Below are 25,198 nucleotides of genomic sequence, written 5' to 3'. Positions count from 1 at the left end.
GATCAACCATTTGAGGCATAATAGTGGAATGTTCTTTGTTTTTTAAAGATTTTATTTATTTACTCATGAGAGACAGAGAGGCAGAGACATAGGCAGAGAGAGAAACAGGCTTTCTCTGGGGAGCCCAATGTGGGGCTCAATCCCAGGACCCTGGGATCACGCCCTGAGCCAAAGGCAGATGCTCAACCACTGAGCCACCCAAGAGCCCCTTCCCCCCTTTTACTTTTGATTAATTTTTTAAAAGATTTTATTTATTTATTCATGAGAGAGAGGGAGAGAGAGAGAGGCAGAGACACAGGTAGAGGGAGAAGCAGGTTCCATGCAAGGAGCCTGACATGGGACTCGATCCCGGGACCCCAGGATCACGAAGGGAGGTGCTAAACCGCTGAGCCACCCAGGGATCTCCTATTTTTGATTAATTTTTATAGCAGTTTTAGGTTTATGAAAAAGTTACGAAGATAGCACAAAAGGATTCCCATATGATGCATACCCAGTTTCCCCTATTGTTAACAAATTAGTATAGTATGTTTATTACAATTAATGAACCAGTATTGATACATAAATAATGACTCAAGTTCATCTTTAATTTAGACTTCCTTTGCTTTTATCCACTGTCCTTTTTCTGTTCCAGGATACATTACATTTAGTCATGTGTCCTTAGGCTCTCCTTGGCAGTGACCGTTCTTTAGACTTTACTTATTTTTGATGACCCTGATGTTTTTGAGGACTACTGGTTAGGATATTTTGTAGAATGTCCTTTTATTGGGATCTTGTTTGGTGTTTTTCTCATGATTAGACTGGGATAATGGATTTTTTGAGAGTAAGACCACAAAGGTTAAAGTCCTTTTTTCATCACATTGTATCACGGGTACGTACTATCAACATGACCTCTCACTGTTGATGTTGACCTTGATCGCCTGGGTGAGATAGTTTTTGCCAGGTTTCTCCAGTGTAAAGTTCTACTCTCTCCCCATTCCCATACTATGCTCTTTGGAGGGCTACCTTGTGTAGCCACCCACATGTAAGGAGTGGGAATTTGTCTCTCCTCCCCCATTTATTTACCCATATATTTGTATCAGTGTAGATCCATGGACATTTATTTTATACTTTGGGGTATTATCTAGTACCACTTATTTTGTTGCTCATACTATTCCACTTTGGCCACTGGGCATTCTTGTGTTCCTTTGACACCCTTCCTCGCCCCCAATCATTATGAGTGTTTTATTTCTATTTTCTTTTTTGAACACTTTTCTGGCACTGCAAGATGTTCCAGACTCATCTTGTGTATTTCCTGCCCCAGTCCTAGAGTTGGCCATTCCTCCAAGGGTCCTGTTTCCTTTAATTGGAGATAGTATTAAAAATCAAGATCTTGGTACTAGGTATATTTGTTGTTACTGGGCTGTAGTTTCTTCTAGGCCCTCACAGGTGATGCAGCAAGGGAATGTATGCACTAATGGCATATATGTGCATATCTATAAATTCTGCTGTATGTAACTCTCTCCGAATTAACAGTGTGAATTTATACTGATGTCTGCAGCTCTCTTCCATTACCATATGGGCTATTCCAGCCTCTTTCCCTTGCTCATCTTGTCAATTCCCACACCCTCTAGTGAAAAAGTAGCTCCCACCATCCACCACCCATATACTTGTTCAGTTCCAATGTACACATGCAGCCGTGTCAGAATTGTTAACCTGTACACCCATGGGCAGTAACTTGATCAGCTGGAAAAGTGCTTTTGCACAGTCTGGTTTACAGACTCCACCTCTTCCAGTGAGGTTGTTGAATATGACTGTAGCACACAGATTGTTTTATCACAATTCTGCATGCTATCCTTGGGTCACTTGACCTCCTAAATGATTTTCTAAAATTTTCATACGTTAAGATTGACTCTTTGTGCTGTGACATTTCATGGGTTTTGACAAATACATAGTGTTATGTATCTGTAATTATGGCATCCTAAAGAGTAGTCTCACTGCTTAAAGTATCCCCTGTGCTGACATATTTGATCTGACCACCTTCCCCAAACCTCTGGTAACCACTGTTTTTTCTTTTTTTTTTTTTTTCTTTTTTTTAAAGATTTATCCATTCATTCATTTGAGACAGAGAGAGAGGCAGAGAGGCAGAGACACAGGCAGAGGGAGAAGGAGAAGCAGGCTCTTCACAGGAAGCCCGATGTGGGACTCAACACCGAGACCCCAGGATCACGTCCCGAGCCAAAGGAATACGCCCAACCACTGAGCCACCCAGGCGTCCCACCACTGATCTTTTTTTTTTTAATCTTTTTCTTTTATCGATTTTTTTTTAAGATTTTATTTATTCATGAGAGATAGAGAGGCAGAGATACAGGCAGAGGCAGTTGGGCAAGTTACTTTAGGAACATGATTGCTGAATAGATGGTAAGACTACATTTAATTTTGTAAGAAATTGCCACACTGCTTTTCAGAGGGGTTATGCTATTTTGCATTTTCACCAGCAATGAATGAGAGCTCATGTTGCTTCACAAATCCTTGCCAGTTTTTGGATTTTAGCCATTCTGATATGTGCATGGTAGTATCCTGTTTTAACTTGCAGTTAGCTAATAGCAAATGATATTGAGCATCTTTTCATATGCTTATTTTTCATATGACTATCTTTGGTGAGGTATCTGTTCAGAATTTTTTGCCCATTTTGTAACTGGATGGTTTGTTTTCTTGATGAGTGTGAGTTCTCCCAGGTATTTTCTCCTCGTCTGATTTGTCTTTTAATTCTCTTAAGTCTTTCACAGTGTTGAAATTTTTAGTTTTAGTAAAATCCAGTTTACCAATTTTTCTTTTCATTTATCTTGCTTTTGATGTTGTATGTAAAAACTCATTGTCAAACCCAAGGTCACCTAAATTTTCTCCAGTTTTCTTCTAGAAAGCATAGTAGTGCAACATGCTATGTAAATACCCACCCAGTCAGTGCTACCTTTTGGATTCCATTTGATAGAGGGACTGAAATAAGATGGGATTCTGTGTTTTAGTAATGTTGCTTTTTCATTAATAAATTAGAGAATTAAGATCACCTTACAATGTATTATTGAATTGTTTTTAAGTATGGACCAGTCTCTGACAAAACTTAGAACATTTTAGCTAACTTACTAGTGATTCTTGGAATTAGAATAAACTTATTGTCTGTAGCATTTTGGGGGTAGTATTGGCAAATTACTGGTGTTAATGCAGCATCTGTAAAGCCGGCAGTAAGTAAGGCTCGTTAAGTGTGCAGAAGAGCTCTAAGAAGTACAGTTTGGCGATACTAATTCCTCACAGGTTCCACAAGCTTCTGGATAATGTGAAAGGAACAGATGTGCCTGTACACTTCTCTCACCTAAAAAACCAAGTTCCGCACCTCAGAATGTGGAGGAAATAGCAGTGGGAGAGAAGTGCATTTTCTGAAGCTTGCTAGAGACTTCCTATGTTGTTCCTGACAAGGCAGGTGCCTTCTGCTATCTGAAAACAGTTTTCCCTTCAGTGGGACCACTCTGCCTCCCCTACACAGATGTCTTCTTTCCCCCTGTTCCTTGGTCCACAACCTGGGCCAACTATTCTGCAGTTGCTCCGCCCTCACTAACCCTATCTGAACCCCCACCCCCCATTCCAGATCATGGCTCTTCCTGCCTGATTTTCCTGTCTTCTGTTCTATTATATCTTCTCACTATGCAACTGCATAGTAACATTCTGTCTAGTGTAATAGAAATGCAGGATTTGAATTCTTTGAGTCTCACTTATTGTGATAATAAGTAGGTGTTTTTTTGTTTTTTGTTTTTTTTTTAAGATTTTACTTAATTTATTCACAAGAGACAGAGAGAGAGAGAGGCAGAGACATAGGCAGAGGGAGGAGAAGCAGGCTCCATGCAGGGAGCCCGATGTGGGACTTGATTCCGGGACTCTGGGATAATGCCCTGAGCCAAAGGCAAACGCAACCACTGAGTCAACCAGGTGTCCCATAAGTAGGTTATTTCAATTTTATTAAGTTTTGATTCTATTTTTTTTAATTTTTATTTATTTATGATAGTCACAGAGAGAGAGAGAGAGAGGCAGAGACACAGAGGGAGAAGCAGGCTCCATGCACCAGGAGCCCGATGTGGGATTCGATCCCGGGTCTCCAGGATCGTGCCCTAGGCCAAAGGCAGGCGCCAAACTGCTGTGCCACCCAGGGATCCCTAAGTTTTGATTCTTAAAGTAAAACATAATGAGAGTAATACCTCACGGGAGGTTTACACGAACAGTGTATATGTAACTGGAGAACTGGGCACAAATGGATTATTCATATACCCTGAGCAGTGGGTCTCAAAGTGTAGTTCCTGGAACTTGTTAGAAAGGTAAAAATCCAGGCCTAAACTGAACCTGAAACTTGGGATGAGCCCCAGTAGTCTGTTTGTTTGTTTCTTTTTTTTTTTTTTTTCTTTTTTTTTTTTTTTTTTTTGAAGATGTTATTTATTTATTCATGAGAGAGACAGAAAGAGAGAGGGGCAGAGACATAGAGAAGCAGGCTCCCAGCAGGGAGCCCAGTGCGGGACTCCATCCCGGATTCTGGGATCATGACCTAAGCCAAAGGCAGACACTCAACCTCTTAGCCACCCAGGCATCCCTGTCCCTGGGAATCTAATCACCATATACAGCATTGTTTTTCTTTTTCTTTCTTATTTTTATTTTTTAAAAATTTATTCATAGAGGGGATCCCTGGGTGGCTCAGCGGTTTGGCGCCTGCCTTTGGCCCAGGGTGAGATCCTGGAGTCCTGGGATCGAGTCCCGCATCGGGCTCCCGGCAGGGAGCCTGCTTCTCCCTCCTCCTGTGTCTCTGCCTCTCTCTCTCTCTCTATCTATCTATCTATATATATATATATATATATCATGAATAAATAAGTAAATAAATCTATACATGTGTCAAGACACACATTTAAAAAAAAAAATTTATTCATAGAGACACAGAGAGAGAGAAAGGCAGAGACACAGGCAGAGGGAGAAGCAGGCTCCATGCAGGGAGCCTGACGTGGGATTCGATCCCAGGCCTCCAGGGTCACACTCCGGGCTGCAGGTGGCACTAAACTGCTGTGCCACCGGGGCTGCCCTCTTTCTTATTTTTTAAGATTTTATTTGGGTAGCCCCAGTGGCTTAGCGGTTTAGTGCCGCCTTCAGCCCAGGGCGTGATCCTGGAGACCGAGGATCAAGTCCACATGGGGCTCCCTGCATGGAGCCTGCTTCTCCCTCTGCCTGTGTCTCTGCCTCTCTCTCTCTCTCTCTCTTTCTCTGTGTGTCTCTCATGAATAAATAAATAAAATCTTAAAAAAAAAAAAAAAGATTTTATTTAGGGGCACCTGGGTGGCTCAGTGGGTTAAACCTCTGACTCCTGATTTTGGCTCAGGTCTTGATCCTAGGGCCTTAAGATCAAGTCTTCTGTGGGGCTCTATGCTCAGTGTGGAGTCTGCTTGAGATTCTCTTCCTCTGCTCCTCCCCCTGCTTGCACATTCTCACTCTCTCTCAAAATAAATAAATAAAATCTTTAAAAAGGGGCTCTGGGTGGCTTAAGTCAATTGAGTGTCTGCCATCAGCTCAGGTCATGATCTCAGGGTTCTGGGATCGAGTCCTTCATTGAGCTCCCTGCTCAGTAAAGAGTCTGCTTCTCCCTCTCCTCCCTGCCCCACCGGCCCCATGTGTGCATGCAATCTCTCTCCCTCTCTCTCAAATAAAAAAGATTTTATGATCTATTAGGGCAAGTGCATGCAAGTGGGGGGAAGGGCAGAAGGAGAGGGTCAGACAGACTCCCTGCTGAGTGGGAAGCCTGTTACTGGGCTCCATCCCAGGACCCTGAGATCCTGATCTGAGCTGAACTCATGCTTAACTGACTGAGCCACCCAGGCACCTCTATAGCATTGTTTCTATGAGAGAAAACTTGAGAGTTGTATAAAATTGATTTAGATAATAGGATTGACTCAACCTGTTTAGTTTCAGAGAATAAGTTGTAAATCAAACAGCAGTTTTGCTATGCCATTGTTTATTGTTTTGATTGCAGAAAATGGATCTTCCCAGTGAATAAATGAGAGATTACTTGTATTTTCTTAATATATAAGAAACTGAAACAGGATGTTGACATTAAGAGTTTTTTCTAAAAACTAATAGCCCTAGGAAACGTTATGAATGATTTTATTTAGCACTTATTTTCTGCACTAAATGCTAAGCATTTAGGAAATCCAATCTCTACCTTCTTTAATTTTGTGAACACAGGGATGCCTGGGTGGCTCAGTGGTTTAGCGCCTGCCTTCAGCCCAGGGCGTGATCCTGGAGTCCCGGGATCGAGTCCCACATTGGTCTCCCTGCATGGAGCCTGCTGCTTCTTCTGCCTATGTCTCTGCCTCTCTCTCTTTGTGTTTCATGAATAAATAAATAAAATTTAAAAAAAATTTTTGTGGTCACAGTCCTAAGATACATAAATAAATAAATTCCACTAACTGATGCATGCAAATTTACCTTGTTTTTGTGTTGGATTACTCACTATAAAGGATTATAGAGTTTATAAGGAATTTGGCATTAAATTGAGCATTAGAATAAATTGATTTACATTTTTCTAGAAACTCAGTTGGTCAAAATGGCAGCCTTGGCTGTGAATGGGAGCCATTCGAAGTTTATGAAGGAGCTTCCTCAGGTTTTTTTTCCTCTTTTTTTTTTTTTTTTTTTTTGACTTTTCCTGAGAAAGGTCTTCATTATAATCAAGAGGCCAAAAATATTAAGCTCAGGTTTTGTATTTCTTAAATTTTTTTGTTGTGTTAAAAACACATAAGATTTACTATTTTTTTAAAATTAATTGTTGTTTGTAGATTTATTATCCTAACCATTATTAAGTGTACAGTTCTGTGGCATAAAATTTATTTACATTCTTGTGCAGTCATCATCCATCTTTTTCATCTTGCAGAATTGAAACTGTACTCCATACTGTGGAAGCATACTGTGCATCCATGTGACTCAATTTTTTATATCTTTAGATCTGTGGTCCTTGGAAAGAGGACCCACTAACACCCATGACAGTCTAATACAATGCTTAAGGCACTGAAGTGTTTAAAAAATAAGAGATTAAAGTAGCTGGTCCTTAGTTTAATATTTTTGTTGAGTCTTAAAACAATAATCTAAAACTGTATCTAGGGATGCGTGGGTGGTTCAGTTGTTAATAAGTGTCTGCCTTTTGCTCGGGTCATGATCTCAGGGTCCTGGTATGAAGCCCACATTGTGCTCCCTGCTTAGGAGGGAGCCTGCTTCTCCCTCTCCCTCTGAATGTCACTCCCCCAGTTTGTGCACTGTCAAATAAAATCTAAAAAAAAAAAAATCTAAACTAGATGATTTTTGAACAGTAAAAATATCTATATTAAATCTTTAATGTGAGGCTATTTAGCTCTTCTGTTACCATGTCATTATAGATAGTAATTTAGTATATGAAAAAGGCTTTTGTCCATCTTCAAACTCTGTAAGCCCAAGAAGTTAGTGTGAAGTTGCATTCAGACACCCTGGATCTAGGTAGTGAACGTGACATTTATATGGGGATAATCGTTTTGAGTTTCATTTTGAAATTTTCTTGAAAGTCATTCTTTTAACTAGCTGATTTTAAGAAAATCCCTTATTTCTGGGCTTACTTTCCTTATTTATAAAATGAAATAGTCACAATAAAGTTCTTTTAGCTCTGATTTGAAAGTCTTAATTTTATTTTTACATTTTTAAAGATTTTATTTATTTATTCATTAGAGACACAGAGAGTCAGAGACATAGGCAGAAGCAGGCTCCCTATGGGGGGAGCCTGCCGTGGGACTTGATCCCAGGAGCCCAGGATCATGCCCTGAGCCAGCCACCCAGGTGCCCTTCCTGAAAGCTTTCATGTTAAATTAGAAGGGGGTCAGTGGGGGTTACTGGGTGGCTCAGCAGTTGCGTGCCTGCCTTTGGCCCAGGGCATGATCGTGGAGTACTGGAATTGAGTCCCACATTGGGCTCCCTGCATGGGGCCTGCTTCTCCCTCTGCCTGTGTCTCTGCCTCTCTCTCTGTGTGTGTCTCATGAATAAATAAATAAAATATTTAAAACAGGGGAGGTCAGTGATCTTTACAGAATATTTGAAAAGAAACAATACATTTAACTTATTTTACTTTTTTCTTTGTAGATCATGGAAGGGAAATGGCTGCTGTGTATGTTACTGGTCCTTGGAACTACTATTGTTCAGGCTCATGAAGGACATGATGATGATATGATTGATATTGAGGACGACCTCGATGATGTTATTGAAGAGGTAGAAGACTCCAAATCAAAACCAGATACCAGCGCTCCTACATCTCCAAAGGTATGAAGTGGTCTTTGAATCTATTTGTTTTACCTCTTGAGATAATCAAAGGATGAAGTTAAATTTGGATCCTTTTCCAAGGTTAAGAAAAGTTAGCTAAAATAGCAGCCTTTCTTACATATTGTCAGTGATGAATTATATACATTGAATCAAGAGCCAGTTATAAAAATTTGGGATAATCTAAAGCAAATCCTACTAAGAAGGGAATTGTGTTGAAAATTTCAATTCTTGGGGATCCCTGGGTGGCTCAGCGGTTTAGCGCCTGCCTTTGGCCCAGGGCGCGATCCTGGAGTCCCAGGATTGAGTCCCATGTCGGGCTCCCGGCATGGAGCCTGCTTCTCCCTCCTCCTGTGTCTCTGCCTCTCTCTCTCTCTCTCTCTCTCTCTCATAAATAAATAAATAAATAAATAAATAAATAAATAAATAAATAAATCTTTTAAAAAAAGAAAAAAGAAAAGAAAATTTCAATTCTTGAGTCATTTTTTTTATTTAACACAGGTCACCTATAAAGCTCCAGTTCCAACAGGGGAAGTGTATTTTGCTGATTCCTTTGACAGAGGAACTCTGTCAGGGTAAGCATTTCTAGGGAAAACTGCCTTAGAGGCATACTTCATGTAAATGTGATGGTGGATTCCTTTTTGGATAGGATTTTATAAAGTAAAATGCCTTAACTATTTTATGTCCCCACTGTTTGTGCTTATTTAGGAGAATTCAGAACATGTCCATTTAGAAAAGTTTTTAGAATATGTGGGTCTAATTTCCATTTCTCTTTACCCATTGACCCTATATGTCTTTTGAACTGAGAAATTTTTTTCTTTTGAGCCTTAAAAAAAAGTGGAAGGGTGACTGGGTGGCTCAGTTGGTTAAGCGTCTGACTCTTGGTTTCAGTTCAGGTCATGATCTCACAGTCATGGGATTGAGCCCCACGTTGGGCTCCACGCTCAGTACAGAGTCTGCTTCAGATTCTGTCTCTCCCTCCTCCCACTCGTGTGCTCACGCATGTGCTCGCGCTCTCTCTCAGTAAATAAAATGTTAAAAAAACTGGAATTATTTCATGGGTTTGATAGTTTTTTTTTTTTTATCTCACAAACTCATGGGTTTGTGAGTTGAATACTATGTATTACTGTTTGTGTGGCAGATTTAAAAGTTGAAAGTAGAGTGGTTAAGTAAGCTAAGAAGAGCTGGGTAGATCCTGCTTTTGTTAGTATTTACATTGTTTTCTTTTTACAGACCAGTTATCATTTAAATCTTAATTTGGGGATTTGTCTTAATTACAGGTGGATTTTATCAAAAGCCAAGAAGGATGACACTGATGATGAAATTGCCAAATATGACGGTGAGAATTCCATTTGATTTACATAGAATAGCAGACTGAGGCTTCTTCACATGTGGTTTCCATAGCATCTCTTAAGGCTGGTTTGAAAGGAGTATGTATACAATTTAAGATTTTTCCTTGGAAGCTTTGCTGTGTATTCATAGGATTAGACATGTTGACTATTTTCCACCACAGGATAGTGGTGCTGCTGTCTGTTGGAAATGGAAGGTCTTTCTCAGTATTGATGAAGTGAATATGCTACAGGTCTTATAACTCATCACATGTGTGTGTGGTTAATAGGCTACTCTCATAGGTAAGTGAGATAGGTTAAAAATTTGCCAGTATGATAGACGTGTACAACTTGGAGTTTTGCTTGTTCCCATTTAAGGGCTATTCAAAGGTATAAGTAGGGAGTGGAATTATTTTTTCTGATGTCTTGCAGGAAAGTGGGAGGTAGATGAAATGAAGGAAACAAAGCTCCCAGGTGATAAAGGGCTTGTGTTGATGTCTCGGGCCAAGCATCATGCCATCTCTGCAAAACTCAACAAGCCCTTCCTGTTTGATACCAAGCCTCTCATTGTTCAGTGAGTGAAACGTATGCTTGATAGAAACATCCTAGATCTCAGGAAATTATTACTCTACTTTAAAAAATTATTAGAATAATTATATGTTACAGTAGTGGGGTTCGGGATATATTTAAGCATCCTATAATCTAGTATTTTTTTCCTGCCCAAAAGTCTTTTGAAACGATTGGCTAATTTTTCTCCTGATAGCAGATGATCAGGATTTTATAGTGTATACTGGGAATCTGCATAAGGTCTTGTTTTATTTTACTTATGTTTGGGGGGGTGGTTGAGTAACCATTGAAAAGCAATAGAAGGGATCCCTGGGTGGCGCAGCGGTTTGGCGCCTGCCTTTGGCCCAGGGCACGATCCTGGAGACCCAGGATCGAATCCCACATCGGGCTCCTGGTGCATGGAGCCTGCTTCTCCCTCTGCCTGTGTCTCTGCCTCTCTCTCCCTCTCTCTGTGTGACTATCATAAATAAATAAAAATTAAAAAAAAATAAAAAAAAAAAAAAAGAAAAGCAATAGAAGATGAAGGGTGCCTGGCTGGCTGGGTTGGCAAAGCATGAGACTTGATCTTGGAGTTGTGAGTTGAGTCCCAGTTGGGTGTAGAAATTACTTTAAAAAAAAGTCTTCAAAAAAAAAAAAAAAAAAAGTCTTCAAAAGCAATAGAAGATGGAATTTTTCTTAAGGATAAATGTATGACCTGTGTGATAAAACATGTGACCAAGATGGGGAGAGAGAAGTAAATAAAGACATTTGACTTTTCAAGATGCCTTATGGTTTTCTGCTTTTCTCTTTGAAATCAGGTATGAGGTTAATTTCCAAAATGGAATAGAATGTGGTGGTGCCTATGTGAAACTGCTTTCCAAAACCCCCGACCTCAACCTGGTAGGTACTTCCTGTTACCTTATGTGGCCACCCACAGTTGTCTTTTAAGAATGTTAGAGAAAAGGAAAGAAAATCTTGTAAGACTTGGGAAAATGAAGACCTCTTCTGCTGTTGAAATATTTAGAGGATTGGGAACGTTGACTTTGACACTTCTTTGCTTTTTATTTAAAATGTGAATTTCAAAGCCATTCTGTCTTACCTCTGATTTCTGTTCTGTGTAATTTTTAGTTTTGGCAAATTTATTTCTTTGTTTTATGCGAGAAGCAGTAACTAAAGAAGATGCTAAATAACATGCATACTCTGATTTTTTTTTTTTAAAGCACTTTCATATATTCTCATGTAAAGTTTCCTGGTAATTTCTCGTTATTCCTTTCACTAGTATCTGTATAAACCTCATAAATGAATTAACTTTTTCTTTAATGTCCCCAAAATTTACTTGGGACTTTACTAGAGGAAGTAGCACACTTTGAGAGTTTGCCTTTGAATACCTTTGATTGAGTCGCTTAAAAATAATTCATTCTTGTTTCTGAAGGATCAGTTCCACGACAAGACCCCTTATACGATTATGTTTGGTCCAGATAAATGTGGAGAAGACTATAAACTGCACTTCATCTTCCGCCACAAAAACCCCAAAACAGGCGTATATGAAGAAAAGCATGCTAAGAGGCCAGATGCAGATCTGAAGACCTATTTTACTGACAAGAAAACACATCTTTATACATTAAGTAAGAAAACATAGTATTTGGGGGTACTCTGGCGCATACATTTATCACCTAATTTAAAGTTTATACATCCAGAAAAGACTCAGGCCTGCAGATACAGAGATTCTTAAGTCCTTGTTGACTTGATATCTTAGTGGTGAAAAGAACTTAATCTTTTTTTTTAAGGTTTTTTTTTTCAAGATTTTATTTATTTATTCCTGAGACATAGGCAGAGAAACAGGCTCCCTGCAAGAGCCCAATGCAGGACTCCACCCTGGATCCTGGGATCATGACCTTAGCCAAAGGCAGACGCTCAACCACTTAGCCACCCAGATGTCTCAAGAACTTAATTTCTCAACACTAAAAAAGCTGCTTTTCCCATAGGTTGAATTGAGAAGTGGGGTTTGAGATTTTAAAGAGTAAGCTTTTATGTGCCTAAAGAGCTTTGTTGGTTCCCCTCCTTTTCTCCCATTGTGTCTTATTGATGACATGTTAAATAATAGGACACAATAGAAATATTTGTACATTTTTTTTCAAATGATGTTTCCATTGAACTTTGGCTACTCCAATATCTAGACAGTTGAGTTTAATCATTTGGACATTGGAATGTGTTTTTTATTTTAATCTATTACTATTTTTAAAAGATTTATTTGTTTATTTTTGAGAGAGTGAGAGACCATGTGAGTGGGAGGAAGGGCAGAGAGAGAGAATGAGATAGGGATCCTTAAGCACACTCTTCACTGAGCGTTGGGCTCGAGACCAGGACCCAAGCTGGAGCCAAGAGCCAGCCACTTCACTGACCGAGCCACTGTGGGGCCCCTGGAATGTGTTCTTCACCTAAGTGAAGCTTTTCCTGCTGGTTTGAGCAAATACAGACATGCCGCTTTTCCTAAAGAATACAGTAATGTTTTTTTTCTTTATAACAAAAATACCTACTTCGTATAGAATTCAAAAGTTAGAAATAAGCAAGACAAAAGACATTTAAAATTATCTGAAGTATTATGTATTTGGCTGTGTGTGTAATTTCTTATTTAAAGTTGCATGTAGTAGAGGTGTCTGGGTGGCAGAGTTGGTTGAGCTCTTGATGTTGACTCAGGGCATGATCTTTGGGTGGTGGGACTGAGCCCTGTATCAGGCTCTGCATTCAGCGGGGAGTCTGCTTGAGGATTCTACTTTTCCCCCTCTCTGCTCACAGGCGCACATGAGCTTGCTTTCTCTCAGATAAACCTTTCAAAAAAAGTTGGACATGCTATATTTTATTTGCTGTCTTCACAAAAGTCTAAGAATCTCCCTGTGACAGTACATATCACTGATAATGTTGCTGGTCTTCATTATCACTGAAAACAGTGCATAGGCACTCCTTGCTTTCCCTAGTATTCTGGATGTGCTGGAACCTAGTCTGTTGCCTATGAGACATTTAGGTGTGGGATCCAGGCTTTACAGTAAGTCTCAATTTATATACGTTTGGTGTTTTAATATTTTTAATGTCCGTAAATGAAGTCTCTTTTTTTAAGTGAAGTCTCTTGACCTTTAAATTTTATGTATCATTTGTTTTAGTTTTAAAATCCAGAGGAGGGTAGCCCGGGTGGCTCAGTGGTTTAGTGCCACCTTCAGCCCAGGTTGTGGTCCTAGAGACTTGGGATCGAGTCCCATGTCGGGCTCCCTGCATGGAGCCTGCTTCTCTCTCTGCCTCTCTTTCTGTCTCTCTCATGAATAAGTAAATAAAATCTTAAAAAAAAAAAAAAAATCCAGAGGAACTAGCACTTCCGATTTACAGATAAGGAAGAGAGAGTTAACTTACTTAAGGCTCCAAGACCATGTTCCTATTCTAGCACCCTGAGGTCATTACTCTATGCTTCATTTTCTTGTTTTTAAAGATTTTATTTGTTTATTCATGAGAGACACACATACACAGAGGCAGAAAGGAACAGACATAGGCAGAGGGAGAAGCAGGCTCCATGCAGGGAGCCTGATGTGGGACTCCATCCCGGGTCTCCAGGATCACACCCTGGGCTGAAGGTGGCACTAAACCACTGAGCCACCTGGGCTGCCCGGTTTTTTATTAGAAATATGATCTGTTGTGGTAGAGAGCTTGGGGAATTCACTTATTTTTTAAAATTGCTTTTAATTTTTTTCAGTCTTGAATCCAGATAATAGTTTTGAAATACTAGTGGACCAATCTATTGTGAATAGTGGAAATTTACTAAATGACATGACTCCTCCTGTAAATCCTTCACGTGAAATTGAGGACCCAGAAGACCAGAAGCCTGAAGATTGGGATGAAAGACCAAAAATACCAGATCCTGATGCTGTCAAACCAGATGACTGGTGAGTCTTTGCCGTGCAGCATTTCGTATCTTCCATATGGCTTAAACAACTGAATGTTGGCTAAGATCTCATAGTTTAAATAATTTATGATGTCATCTAAATGGTAGGAAAAATGGAGCCCACTATAGCTGAAAAGGGGCCATAGTGGTCATCTGGATTGCCTAACACCATTTCATAAGCCACAAAATGCTGAAATTGATGATAGAGTTTGCCTGTGGTAACATGGTTGGTTTGTAGCAGAACCTCTTTTGGCCTGGCCCTTCCACTGCTTCTATGAACTCACATTTAAAAGTCTTGATATTTTTTTTTTTTTAAGATTTTATTTATTTGAGAGAGTATGTGTACATGCAGTAGTGGAGGGGGGAGGAGAGGAGGGGGAGGGAGAAGCAGACTTTTCACTGAGCCGAGAACCTAAACGGGTCTCTATCCCAGGACCCTGAGATCATGATCTGAGCTATCTAGGCACCCCTGAAAGTCTTGAAATTTTAATTTTCAATATGAAAAATAATATATTTCCCATTTAAATTATACTCAAGACATATCTCTTCTGTATTGGGCATTGGAATACAAAGTCACAACAATACCAGCTGCCCACATGGCTCCCAGACCATTTGTGAGACAGGCATGCGTGTGGTGAGTAATTTAATAGTAGGTATTAGTAAATGATCAGAGCACCAGGTGTACCTGATCCAGGGGTGGTTTCTTGCAGCAGGGCAAGTCAAACTGAGACTTGGAAATGGGATAGGAGTTAACCAAATAGTGAAGATGGGAATTGGTATTCCCAGTTGAGGAGGAACAATGTGTACAAAAGGAGGAGGAGTGAGCTTGACATGTGTGAGTGAACTTGAAAATATACTGTGTAGCCTTTCTTGTAGGGTACAAATTGGAGAGTAATGAAATGTGAAAGTAGTCAGGGTTGTACTTTTGTTTATGGACATGTTTGAACTCCTATACAATGACTCTCAGAAATGTCAGGAAGTGAAGAAAAGAATAAATTCTAGCTGATGTTTTTCCTTCCTCAAGAATGTGTGTTCCTGAACTTTTATGCTGCACTAGTGTAAACATTGAATTTATTTGTATATTTGTGAACATAGATCTGGACTCAGCCTATTTCAGTATCATACTCTTTAACTGGCTGTTTTATTTTGGGGGTGGGAGTGTCCCGCTGAATGTTAAGACCTCATGAAGTTAATTTAAAACAAGCATGGTTCAAAAAGAAGCATAATCCTGACGAAGGATAGAAGATGTTTTTGCGTACCAGTAAAGTGGCACTGTTTCACAGTAACTGCGTAAAACTTTGAAATTAGGTACTTCTTGATGAACTTTTATTTTAAGAGTAATTGTTGGAGTTAAAATTTACATACTAAAAAAAAAAATTTACATACTAAAATCCACCCTCTTAATTGGTACAATTCAGCAGTTTAGTATATGCACAGTATTGTGCAGCCGTCACCACTAATTCCAGAACAATTGTATCACCCAAAAAGAAATCCATACTCATTAAGCAGTTACTTCCTGTTCCCCCCTCCGCCTTGGCAATCACTAATTTTTCTGTCTCCATGGGTTGTCGATACTTTATTCTTTTTTCAAAGCACATAGTACTGCCACACTTTATCCGTTCCTCAGTTGACTGACATTTAGATTGTTTCCCTGTTTTGACAATGGCTATAAATAATGCTGGTATGAATACTCATTACAGGTTTTTGGGTAGTTCTACATTTTTATTGCTCTTGGAGTGGAATTGCTGGGTCATGTGATAACTCTGTTTAACTTTTTGAGGAACTGCCAAACTTTTCCAAAGTGGCTATACTGTTTTATGTTCCCACTAGTGATATCATGAGAGTTCTGGTTTCTCCACATCCTTGCCAACATTTGTTTTTATCAGTCATTTTTCTTACAGCCATCCTAGTGGCTATGAAATGATATCTTATTGTGGCTTTGATTTGCATTTCCCTGATAGCTAACGATGTGTTAAACATCACTTCATGTGCTTATTAGCTAGCCATTTTTTAATCTTTGGAGAAATGTCTGTTCACATCCTTTGCCAGTGTTTAAGTCGGGTTGTCTTTCTTATTGAATTGTAAGAGCTTGCTATGTATTCCGAATGTTAGATCATTATCAGATGGATGAATTATTCTATTCTATTTTCTAGAAGGAATTATAGATTTTGATTAAGCATGACTTAAATATTTTCAGGTTGCCCTGTTTCAGATTCACAAAGTGGGATCACATTGTTATTCTTGGTCAGTGTTGTCATAACTAGCTTTTTCTTTTGTGTTTAAGGGATGAAGATGCCCCTGCTAAGATTCCAGATGAAGAAGCTACGAAGCCTGATGGCTGGTTAGATGATGAACCCGAATATGTACCTGATCCAGATGCAGAGAAGCCAGAGGATTGGTAAGAGCTTTTAAATTAACCTGCTTTTTTATTGTAGTAAAAGTTAATGATTAAATATAGCCATGTGCAACTTAAGTGTGTAGAGCTCAACACATTTAATTACCTGTTTGTCTTTAATGCATCTGTCATGAAAAACCCTTGTTACTGGAAATGCAGGAACAAGATGATACTCTAGTGTCACAGTATGACACTGAAAACATCACTGCAGGGTTTTAGGGGAGTCCTGCCATGGCCATCCTAGTCCTGTATCACAGAATCCACTTGTAATTTGTATCTCTACAGGGATGAAGATATGGATGGAGAATGGGAGGCTCCTCAGATCGCCAACCCTAAGTGTGAGTCGGCCCCTGGGTGTGGTGTCTGGCAGCGACCTATGATTGACAACCCTAATTATAAGGGCAAATGGAAGCCTCCCATGATTGACAATCCTAACTACCAGGTTTGTGCCTTTTGATGGTTGGGTTGCCTCATTGATCTGTTTGGATAGAAGTTTTGTCTATAGTGAGGCTGCATGGTTGATACTGTATTCAAACTAATGAGTTAAAAACAAACTTCAAGGGTGCCTAGGTGGCTCAGTCAGTTGAGATTCCAGCTCTTGATCTCAGCTCAGGTCTCAAGAGTCAGGGTCATGAGTTCAAGCCCCACACTGGGCTCCATGCTGGGCATGGAGTCTATTAAAACAAAAAAACTTCAGAATCTGGAGAGAGCTTATATGTTAAGTATTGAAAAATAAACCTAGGGACTGGAAAGAGCTTTCCTAATTGCTTTGTAACTTGCGTTTAAAAACAGAAAAGAGGGATCCCTGGGTGGCTCAGTGGTTTGGTGCCTGCCTTCGGCCCAGGGCATGATCCTGGAGTCCCTGGATTGAGTTCTGCTTTGGGCTCCCAGCATGGAGCCTGCTTCTCCCTCTGCCTGTGTCTCTGCTTCTCTCTCTGTGTGTGTGTCTCATGAATAAATAAAATCTTAAATAAAAACAAAAACAGAAAAGAAAAATGGAAAGCTTGGGATTTGGGCACCCTGCTGTCATGTGGTAGGAGTGTTGCAGCCTCTGGATCCAAACTGGCAACCCATGGGTTAGGGTGGCTAGAGTGTGGAGACGGGACGGGGCTCCCTAACCACAAGTCTGCTCAGTACTTCACTCAATATCTCTGTAAAAAAAGACTGTGATGTGCAAATGAAACTCTAGGAATACAGATGGTGATGTTAGAATGCTGCAACTTTGCTGCAGATTTAAGCACTCAGACCCTGGTCTCTTTGATTTCTATCCTAGTCAAATGATTAGTCATCATTAATTTCCACTTTGTCTCCCTTTATCTTATTTTTTTTTAAATGTTTATTTCAGAAGCAGAGAGAGTGTATGTGTGAGGGGGAGAGGGAGAGTGTTAAGCCTACTCCTCTCTGAGCATGGAGCCTGATATGAGGCTCAATCTGAAGGCTCTGAGATTATAACCTTAGCCCAAAATCAAGAGTCAGATGCTCAACCAACTGAGCCACCCAGGCATTCCTGTCCCCCTTTAAAATGTGAATATCAGTTGTGTCTCTGTGCATACACTACTGTATGCTTTTCTGTTTGTAAGTGTATTTTTGGTTGTGTAGTCAAGCAATAAGATAAATTAAAATTGCCTTTTAATTAAAACCACCCTTTAGCTGTTCTATGGATAGCCATTTGGGTGGATTGCTATTTTTTATTTGAGAGTCATTGCTGCAGTGATCACCCTTGTGCATGTCTGGGTATATGTGGTAACTATTCCTCTAGCTAGTTATCAAGAAGTACAGTTGCTGGTTGAAGGTCATGTACATTGCAAATTGCCACCGAGCAAGTCTGTACTTGTTCAAGGCTGTTTGTTGATAAGAGTCTGTTGGAATGTGCCCAGCAGAGTGAGGTGTGGGTTTGGGTCAAGGTCATTGCTGAGGTTAGAAATTGAAAGTAGTTAGGAGTCCAGACATCTTCATCATTTTCTCCCTAGTACTCAGTAACATTTACAAAGTCAGGATGTGCTTTCATTGGTCATGCAGGATTCATCTTAATTCTTACTTAGATTGATCATACATTTGTGTTGTTCATTAACTGAAGTGATTTTTGGAAATACATTTTTTTTTTTTTCTCCAGGGAATCTGGAAACCCCGGAAGATACCAAATCCGGATTTCTTTGAAGATCTGGAACCTTTCAAAATGACTCCTTTTAGCGCTATTGGTTTGGAACTGTGGTCTATGACCTCAGACATTTTTTTTGACAACTTTATTGTTTGTGGGGATCGAAGAGTAGTTGATGATTGGGCCAATGATGGATGGGGTCTGAAGAAAGCAGCTGATGGGGCTGCCGAGGTTCGTGCTCACTTCTTCTTAGGCATTTGTGACTGATATTGCGGGTGACAAATTGTTCCTTTTGTGGCAGGCTCTCTTCCTAGCATTTATCTTTTCCTTTATTTGAGAATATTGGCATAAGATGCATGACCAGATGCCTGCTAAAGACAAAATACTGGGTGTTTGGACATTATTTCATTAGTCTAATGTAGTGGATTTAGCTGCCCTATTTAGTGTTGTATGTAGGGGTTTTTTTGTTTTTGTTTTGTTTTTTAATTAACATGCTAAAATATGTTTAACAAAATTTGCCACTTAGGGTATTTTAATGTACTCTTAAATGTTGAGTCTTAGTTTACCAGTACATGCAGTTTTCACATAATTGGCCACATATCAGAGCTGTGAGTCAGAGAGCTGGAGACATTGAGATCAAGAAATTCTTCATTCACTGGCCCTGAGGTTAAGGGGGCCTCTAGCAGGCAATTAAGAAACCTGCTCTCAGATCTGTGAAAGGGAAATCACCTTGATGAGAAGAGTGGGGGTAGGGGGAAGAGAGACTTTTCTCTTACTTCCTTTTTATGTTGTATGAATATGTTGGCTTGAACTTTTTGACAAAGGAGGAGCCTGAGCAGTGCCATGTGGAAATTGAACAGTGGAATAGTGCAGACTACATTTGGTGTCAAAACCAAAGACCTGAAGTCTGTCCTGTCCTGTTTTTCAGCCAGGTGTGGTGGGGCAGATGATTGAGGCAGCTGAGGAGCGCCCGTGGCTCTGGGTGGTCTACGTTTTGACCGTAGCTCTGCCCGTGTTTCTTGTTATCCTCTTCTGCTGCTCTGGAAAGGTATGGGTTTTTCTGTTATATTAGTATAACTAAGATCTATTGCCAGAGGTTTTCTTAATAATGACTGGGCCACGTCTGAAACCTTATTCACTGCTCTCAGTGGCCATTTATTGTGCCCAGATGGGAGTAGGATTTACAGCTCTTTGGTTTCTAGTAGTATTTAAGCCTGCTGTATTACTCTTCCTAATATTTGGTAGCAGCTTTCTGGAAAACAAAACTAAAAAACCCAACAACTTAGATACAAAACCAGCCATCTGGGCCCAAACCAGCTTTTCCTTCTGTCATAGGGGCACTTTATAATTCGGTCTTTGATGTTTTTCATTATTCATTCTTCCTTCAGCCTCATCCCTGTCCTCCCCACAAAAATACATGTGGGGATAATCCAGCCTTATTTTTGTTTTTCTTATTTAGTCTCTGTTGTATACAATCCGAAAACCAGGGAAGAAAATTTTGTTTAGGCACTCTCCTATTAAGTGAGGATTATGTTCACCTTGCATTCAGTATGTTTTGTAACGTGATTCCCAAAGTTCCTTTTTCAGCCTTCTCCCCCACCACTATTCTGTGTGTGTGCGCCTCGGTCATCCTGGCTGTTTATATCTGCATATTCTTGCCTAACTCCTTTGTTCTGACTGTATCTTCTGCCTTTGAAACACACATATGCTTACTAAAGAGAAAGCTTTTGGGGCAGAAATCCTGTCTTGACATTTTTATTTATCTATGCTAGTATATGGCCTTGTACAGAACTTTGCTTGTAGGCATTCCGTAATTACAATGTAGTACCTAAAAATGTGAACAAAATGTTTGCACTTTGGGGGAATATTCCAGAAACAGTCAAGTCCTGTGGAGTATAAGAAGACAGACGCTCCTCAGCCAGATGTGAAGGAGGAGGAAGAAGAAAAGGAAGAGGAAAAGGACAAGGGCGATGAGGAGGAGGAGGGCGAAGAAAAACTTGGTAAGTAGACCCCAGAATATCTGTTTAAGCCATGGCCCTGAGGTGTTTAAGACTCAGAAGCAAGTTACAATAAAGATTGCCCTAGACTCTCAGAGGTGTGTTCTAATGCAGATGGTCTGATTATCAAAAACAAGTACAATGTTTTGCTCAGTTGGTTGTACTTTTGATTTCTGTCTCAGAAGAGAAGCAAAAAAGTGATGCTGAAGAAGATGGCGGCACTGCCAGTCAAGAGGAGGACGATAGGAAACCTAAGGCAGAGGTAATAGAAAAGGGAAGTAATGTTTTCTAGCTCAAGCAGCTCAGGCAAAGGTGCATTTAAGTAGGGGTGTATTTTCCTAGGGTCATTTTCATTGGCCGTGGCAGTTAAAAAAAGTCTGCTAGAATTAATTTTGTGAAAGTGGAATTCTTAGCAATACAGGTACACGTATTCTTGGATAATTTTAAACTACGTTTGAATCTCAGAAGCATTTTTCTGTGCTGCAGATGTTTTCTGGAATAAGCAGAAGGTTTCAGGGAAAAACCAATCAAATGTTTGTGGAGATGGGAACTTCAGGTTATTATTCAACACGTCTGTCTCCCACCTCCCGCCCCCTCCTCGCTGTGCCCTGAAAAAATATATTTCCTTCCCTGGTGGTCTAGTGGTTGGGGGGGTGAGGTGGGAAGTATTTCTTGAACAATGATTTCATTGTATTCTGAAATTTTTGTCCCTGTTGCTCATGGATTTGTTCATTTAACTAGTATTTATGGAGTGCCCATCATGGGCCACACATTGTCAGTGAACAAGACAAAGATACCCTTCCTTTGGGGAGCGTAAATTCCAAGGGGAAGAAAGAGACAATAAGCAGTAGGCGTTATAAAGAAGTAGTAAATGAGTATCAGTGTGTTAGGAAGCGATAGGTCCTGAAAAATGAAAGTAGGACAGGAAAAGATACTGGAAGTATGGGAGGTGAGATGGGTTGCAACGTTTGAGATGGTGGGCCTTGTTGAAGAGAGAAAAGGACTTTGCCATGGAGGTGTCCATAAGAGGAATAATCCTGGCACTGAGAATGGCCAGGACAGGGGTCTGAAGTAGTAGTCTAGAAGACCAGTCTGGCCAGTAGAGAAGGGGATGGAGAAAAGGAGGTCGAGGAAGGCTCCAGATTAGGGGGGTCTCTGAGGCCATGGTGTGGGCTTGGCTTTTCCTCCTCATGAAATGGGCAGCCATTGCAGGTTTTGGGGCACAGGAGTGACAGGATCTGATTACACTGGCTGCTGTGTTTTCTGCAGACCAGGGAGAATCAACGAGACTTATTAGGAGGTTGCTGTGATAATGCAGGCAAGATATGGTGGCTCGGAGCAGAGTGATAGGAGAGGAGAGGATGAGAACTCATTGGACTTCTAGGTCCATAGGACTGTGAGGGAAAGAGAATAATCTACACCTTTCTTGAAGTCTTTTTCCAAGCACTACTTTGTTTCGGTCTGCTCTTCCCTGGAAAACCCTACCCAATTGCCATTCCACCTTCTACAGCTGCCCCAGCATCGGTAAAGGTCAATGGTGTTTATATTTCCTATGGCTATATTCAGTCTCAGCTACAATGTAGTTTCAGCTAGATGTACTTCTTTCAGGTAGGGGCCAGTGTCATGCATAAATATTATATTCCTCAGTCTTTCTCACAAAATAAGAAGTTGCTACATTGAGTAGGAGGAGCTGTGAGCTTGTAGTCTTGAGTGTTATGTGGGACTCGGCTGGGATAGTCTTCCATCCCCTTAGATCCTAGCTTTCTCAGCCTCAAAACGAGGCTAATGTGCTCACAGGCCAGTAGGTTAGGTTATTCAGGATTGAGCATCTGGTCCTTTTTAAAGAAAACGTTTTTGGGTTAGATTGAGGAAAATGCATGTTTACAGAAAACAATACAGACAAAATTAGAGCACACATAACCCTACCACCTCCAAGACAAACGTTATTTTTGGTGCATTTTCTTCTAATTATTTTTGTTCTCTTTTTTTTCCTTAGATGGCTCACCCTCAGCCTGGCTGATCTTGAAAACTTGTTGAAGTTTTACGTGTTTAAAGCATGCTAATTATAGTGAATTTCTTATTTTTTCAACCAACAGGAGGATGAAATTTTGAACAGATCACCAAGAAACAGAAAGCCACGAAGAGAGTGAAACAATTTTAAGAACTTGATCTGTGATTTCCTCTCCCTCCTCCCCTTCCCCTGCAAGCATGGTCCTGGGAGAGGACCTGGCACACCTTAGGTTGAACTCAGAAAACCTCCAGACATCACCATCAACAGGTTCCAGTCGAACACTAGCCCGTGTAATTTTAAACATCTAAGCAGTAAATAATTGCTGTTGTGAAATAAAGGACCCTGTTTCTGTAGAAAGAAGGCATATAACATTAATAGTTGTGAAATGTAACATGAAGCAACTAACTTGTATTTTTTGTTTTGTTTTGTTTTTAAACATCTTTGTTTTTTAAAATAGAGTGATAGAACTTTGCCAGTCTTTAAAATCTTGGCTTAATTTAATATATTAATCTGTCCATGCAGAAATAACACCAACCTTTAGAAATGTTTGGGGGATGAATTGCAGTTTCTATAACCAAATTTTTAAGTTTGGTATTATGAAACATTCAAGTGTTCTCTGTCCCTTAAAATTGATAATCATTGTTTAAAGTGCAGTCATTTGTGGTTATAGTCTTGTTTTGCTTGCTTCCATCACCCAGTTCCTCCTAAGAAAACTGAGGAGATGGACTGGATGGAAGCCCAAATTATAAAAGGTTCTGTTTCAGTTATATTAAAAATAGATATACAGAAAGAAGAAACTTTTCCTCTTGGTGTTGGTTAGACCATACAGTGCGTGTGTTCTGTTGCCCTTGGTAGCAGCTCTGTTCCCAGACGGCTCTGCAGTCCGTTGAGGAGGTGGTATGATGTGGCATTCGGGCAGTCATGCTTCCACAACTGGGAGTGTCTGGGCTCCAGCCTTCCGGAGCAGGTGGCTGTTTGAGGAATGCTCCCAGGGCATGGGAGCTCCCAAGCAGACGCAGATGTTTTCATCACTTCCTCCACTGTGTTGACACTGTCTCCTTCCCAGTTGTCCCAGATCCCCAGCTTTCTCCTCTGCTATGCATTTTCTTCACAGCGCAGCTTGCAGTCCGTCACTGAAAATGATTATAAGCTCCGCATAGTGTTAAGCTTTATTGTGATTAAGTGTATGTTTCTTCCTTCTTTAAGCAGACCCACACCTTTCCAGGGTCAAAGTACAGGATAAGATACTGTCTTTCATTTTTATCCATTTCTTTTGCTCTGTGTCAAGACTTGAAAAGTCTCAGCCAGAGGTGAGCCAATTCAGAATCTGTAATTGAACACAGGCTTAAAGTATTTATGGGAGGAGTGGCATAACAGCATGAATTCTGAATTTTTTTTTTTTTTAGCTGCTAAACTTTTTAAGTCTTCATTTGCAGTTCATGTAACATTTGTGTCTTAAATTACATGATAAAGCAGTCCTGTTAAAAAATTCTGGGGGGGTATGTGGCTTGTAGAATTCTTTTAAGATGTGATCTTAGATTTTTTTTTTCATGTGGAATGCAGATGGGTGCTATCAGAGCCTCTCCCCCATCACTATAGTGTAATATCATTATTACACCACACTGAAATATATTCAGAATTGTTTTAGCTTTATTCTTTCTTCAGAGGCGTTTCAGATGTACCGATGATACTGTTTCTTGCACTGAATATATAAACACTCCAAAGTGTTTATATTGGGGAGATTTGGGGAGGAAGTATATTCATAAAAGATGAAGGCTGTATCTGTTTATTTTGTTTATCTTCAATTTTTTACTGGTTCACTGAAATTCTTATGAAGGTGGGATGAATTTTTCTTGCTGTTCAGTGCTTTATTCTTTTCATCTGTTGTTCTGTGGTCACAGTGACCTTAGCTATGTAGCAGACTTTCCCAAATGTATTGAGTGCAAATAAACAGTTACTTAGCAAGACCTAAAAATATGTCTGCAGGTTTCTCCTTGATGCAAATGTGTGGGATTATTATATTTCCAGAAACCTGCCTTCCTCACTGTCCATTGATGTTCCATCTCGTGTCTCATCTAACAGTTTCTTCAGTTGAGCTGTGGAATGACGAGTATAAATTAGTGTTCATTTGCCTTTCCAGAATTATTTAGCAGTTCGTCACCAAAGAAAGAAAGAAACAAAAGTCTTTCCTTGGTTCTCTTTTTCACCATGTCAAAGGTGCAGCCCTTCCGATTAAATGTCTGATACATTAATTAATGAATGACCAGCAGTGTTTAGCTCTTAAAATGCACTTACATTATAGTTTGACGTGCTGGGTGTCTGTCACAGTGTTGTAAAATGCCCACTCCATCAGATTGTGTTCCTCAGTTCCTCTTATCCACAAAATACTCTCCATTTTTCTCAGATTGTCACATCACCAAATGTTATTATATTAAAGCCCTATGTTAAGTGTCTGCTTTTGACTGACGTTCTTCATGGTAATTTCAATTCAGGTGTTTTATTGCAGAAAATGCGGACGGTTTGAGTAATTACTTAATGTCACCATGTGGATTCGATCCAGTCAA

General features: G+C 40.0%; 1 protein-coding gene across 5 annotated transcripts in view; it reads left to right on the top strand.

Annotated features, from left to right (window-relative positions):
• CANX (calnexin) overlaps nt 1–25,087 on the top strand; it is a 50,629-nt gene extending 25,542 nt beyond the window's left edge. For 3 of the 5 annotated variants that reach the window (XM_072840470.1, XM_072840468.1, XM_072840469.1), the window contains exons 2-15: nt 8,158–8,334; nt 8,833–8,906; nt 9,612–9,670; nt 10,092–10,233; nt 11,024–11,105; nt 11,638–11,830; nt 13,945–14,134; nt 16,418–16,531; nt 16,814–16,970; nt 18,642–18,857; nt 19,555–19,674; nt 20,500–20,626; nt 20,806–20,885; nt 22,720–25,087. In XM_072840470.1, coding sequence (XP_072696571.1) covers nt 8,161–8,334; nt 8,833–8,906; nt 9,612–9,670; nt 10,092–10,233; nt 11,024–11,105; nt 11,638–11,830; nt 13,945–14,134; nt 16,418–16,531; nt 16,814–16,970; nt 18,642–18,857; nt 19,555–19,674; nt 20,500–20,626; nt 20,806–20,885; nt 22,720–22,773 — 1,782 coding nt within the window. In that variant the 5' untranslated portion in view covers nt 8,158–8,160 and the 3' untranslated portion in view covers nt 22,774–25,087. Of the gene's footprint in view, nt 1–2,077; nt 2,398–3,293; nt 3,451–8,157; nt 8,335–8,832; nt 8,907–9,611; nt 9,671–10,091; nt 10,234–11,023; nt 11,106–11,637; nt 11,831–13,944; nt 14,135–16,417; nt 16,532–16,813; nt 16,971–18,641; nt 18,858–19,554; nt 19,675–20,499; nt 20,627–20,805; nt 20,886–22,719 lie in introns of those variants that run through there. The other 2 variants (XM_072840467.1, XM_072840471.1) reach the window with 2 other exon arrangements.
• Nucleotides 25,088–25,198: the final 111 nt, after the last annotated feature.

Source organism: Canis lupus, chromosome 10 (genome assembly GCF_048164855.1).
Source record: "Canis lupus baileyi chromosome 10, mCanLup2.hap1, whole genome shotgun sequence".
NCBI classification, from domain to species: Eukaryota; Metazoa; Chordata; class Mammalia; order Carnivora; family Canidae; genus Canis; species Canis lupus.
Note: the sequence above shows the minus strand (reverse complement) of the source record. Positions and strands in the feature narration are given on the sequence as shown.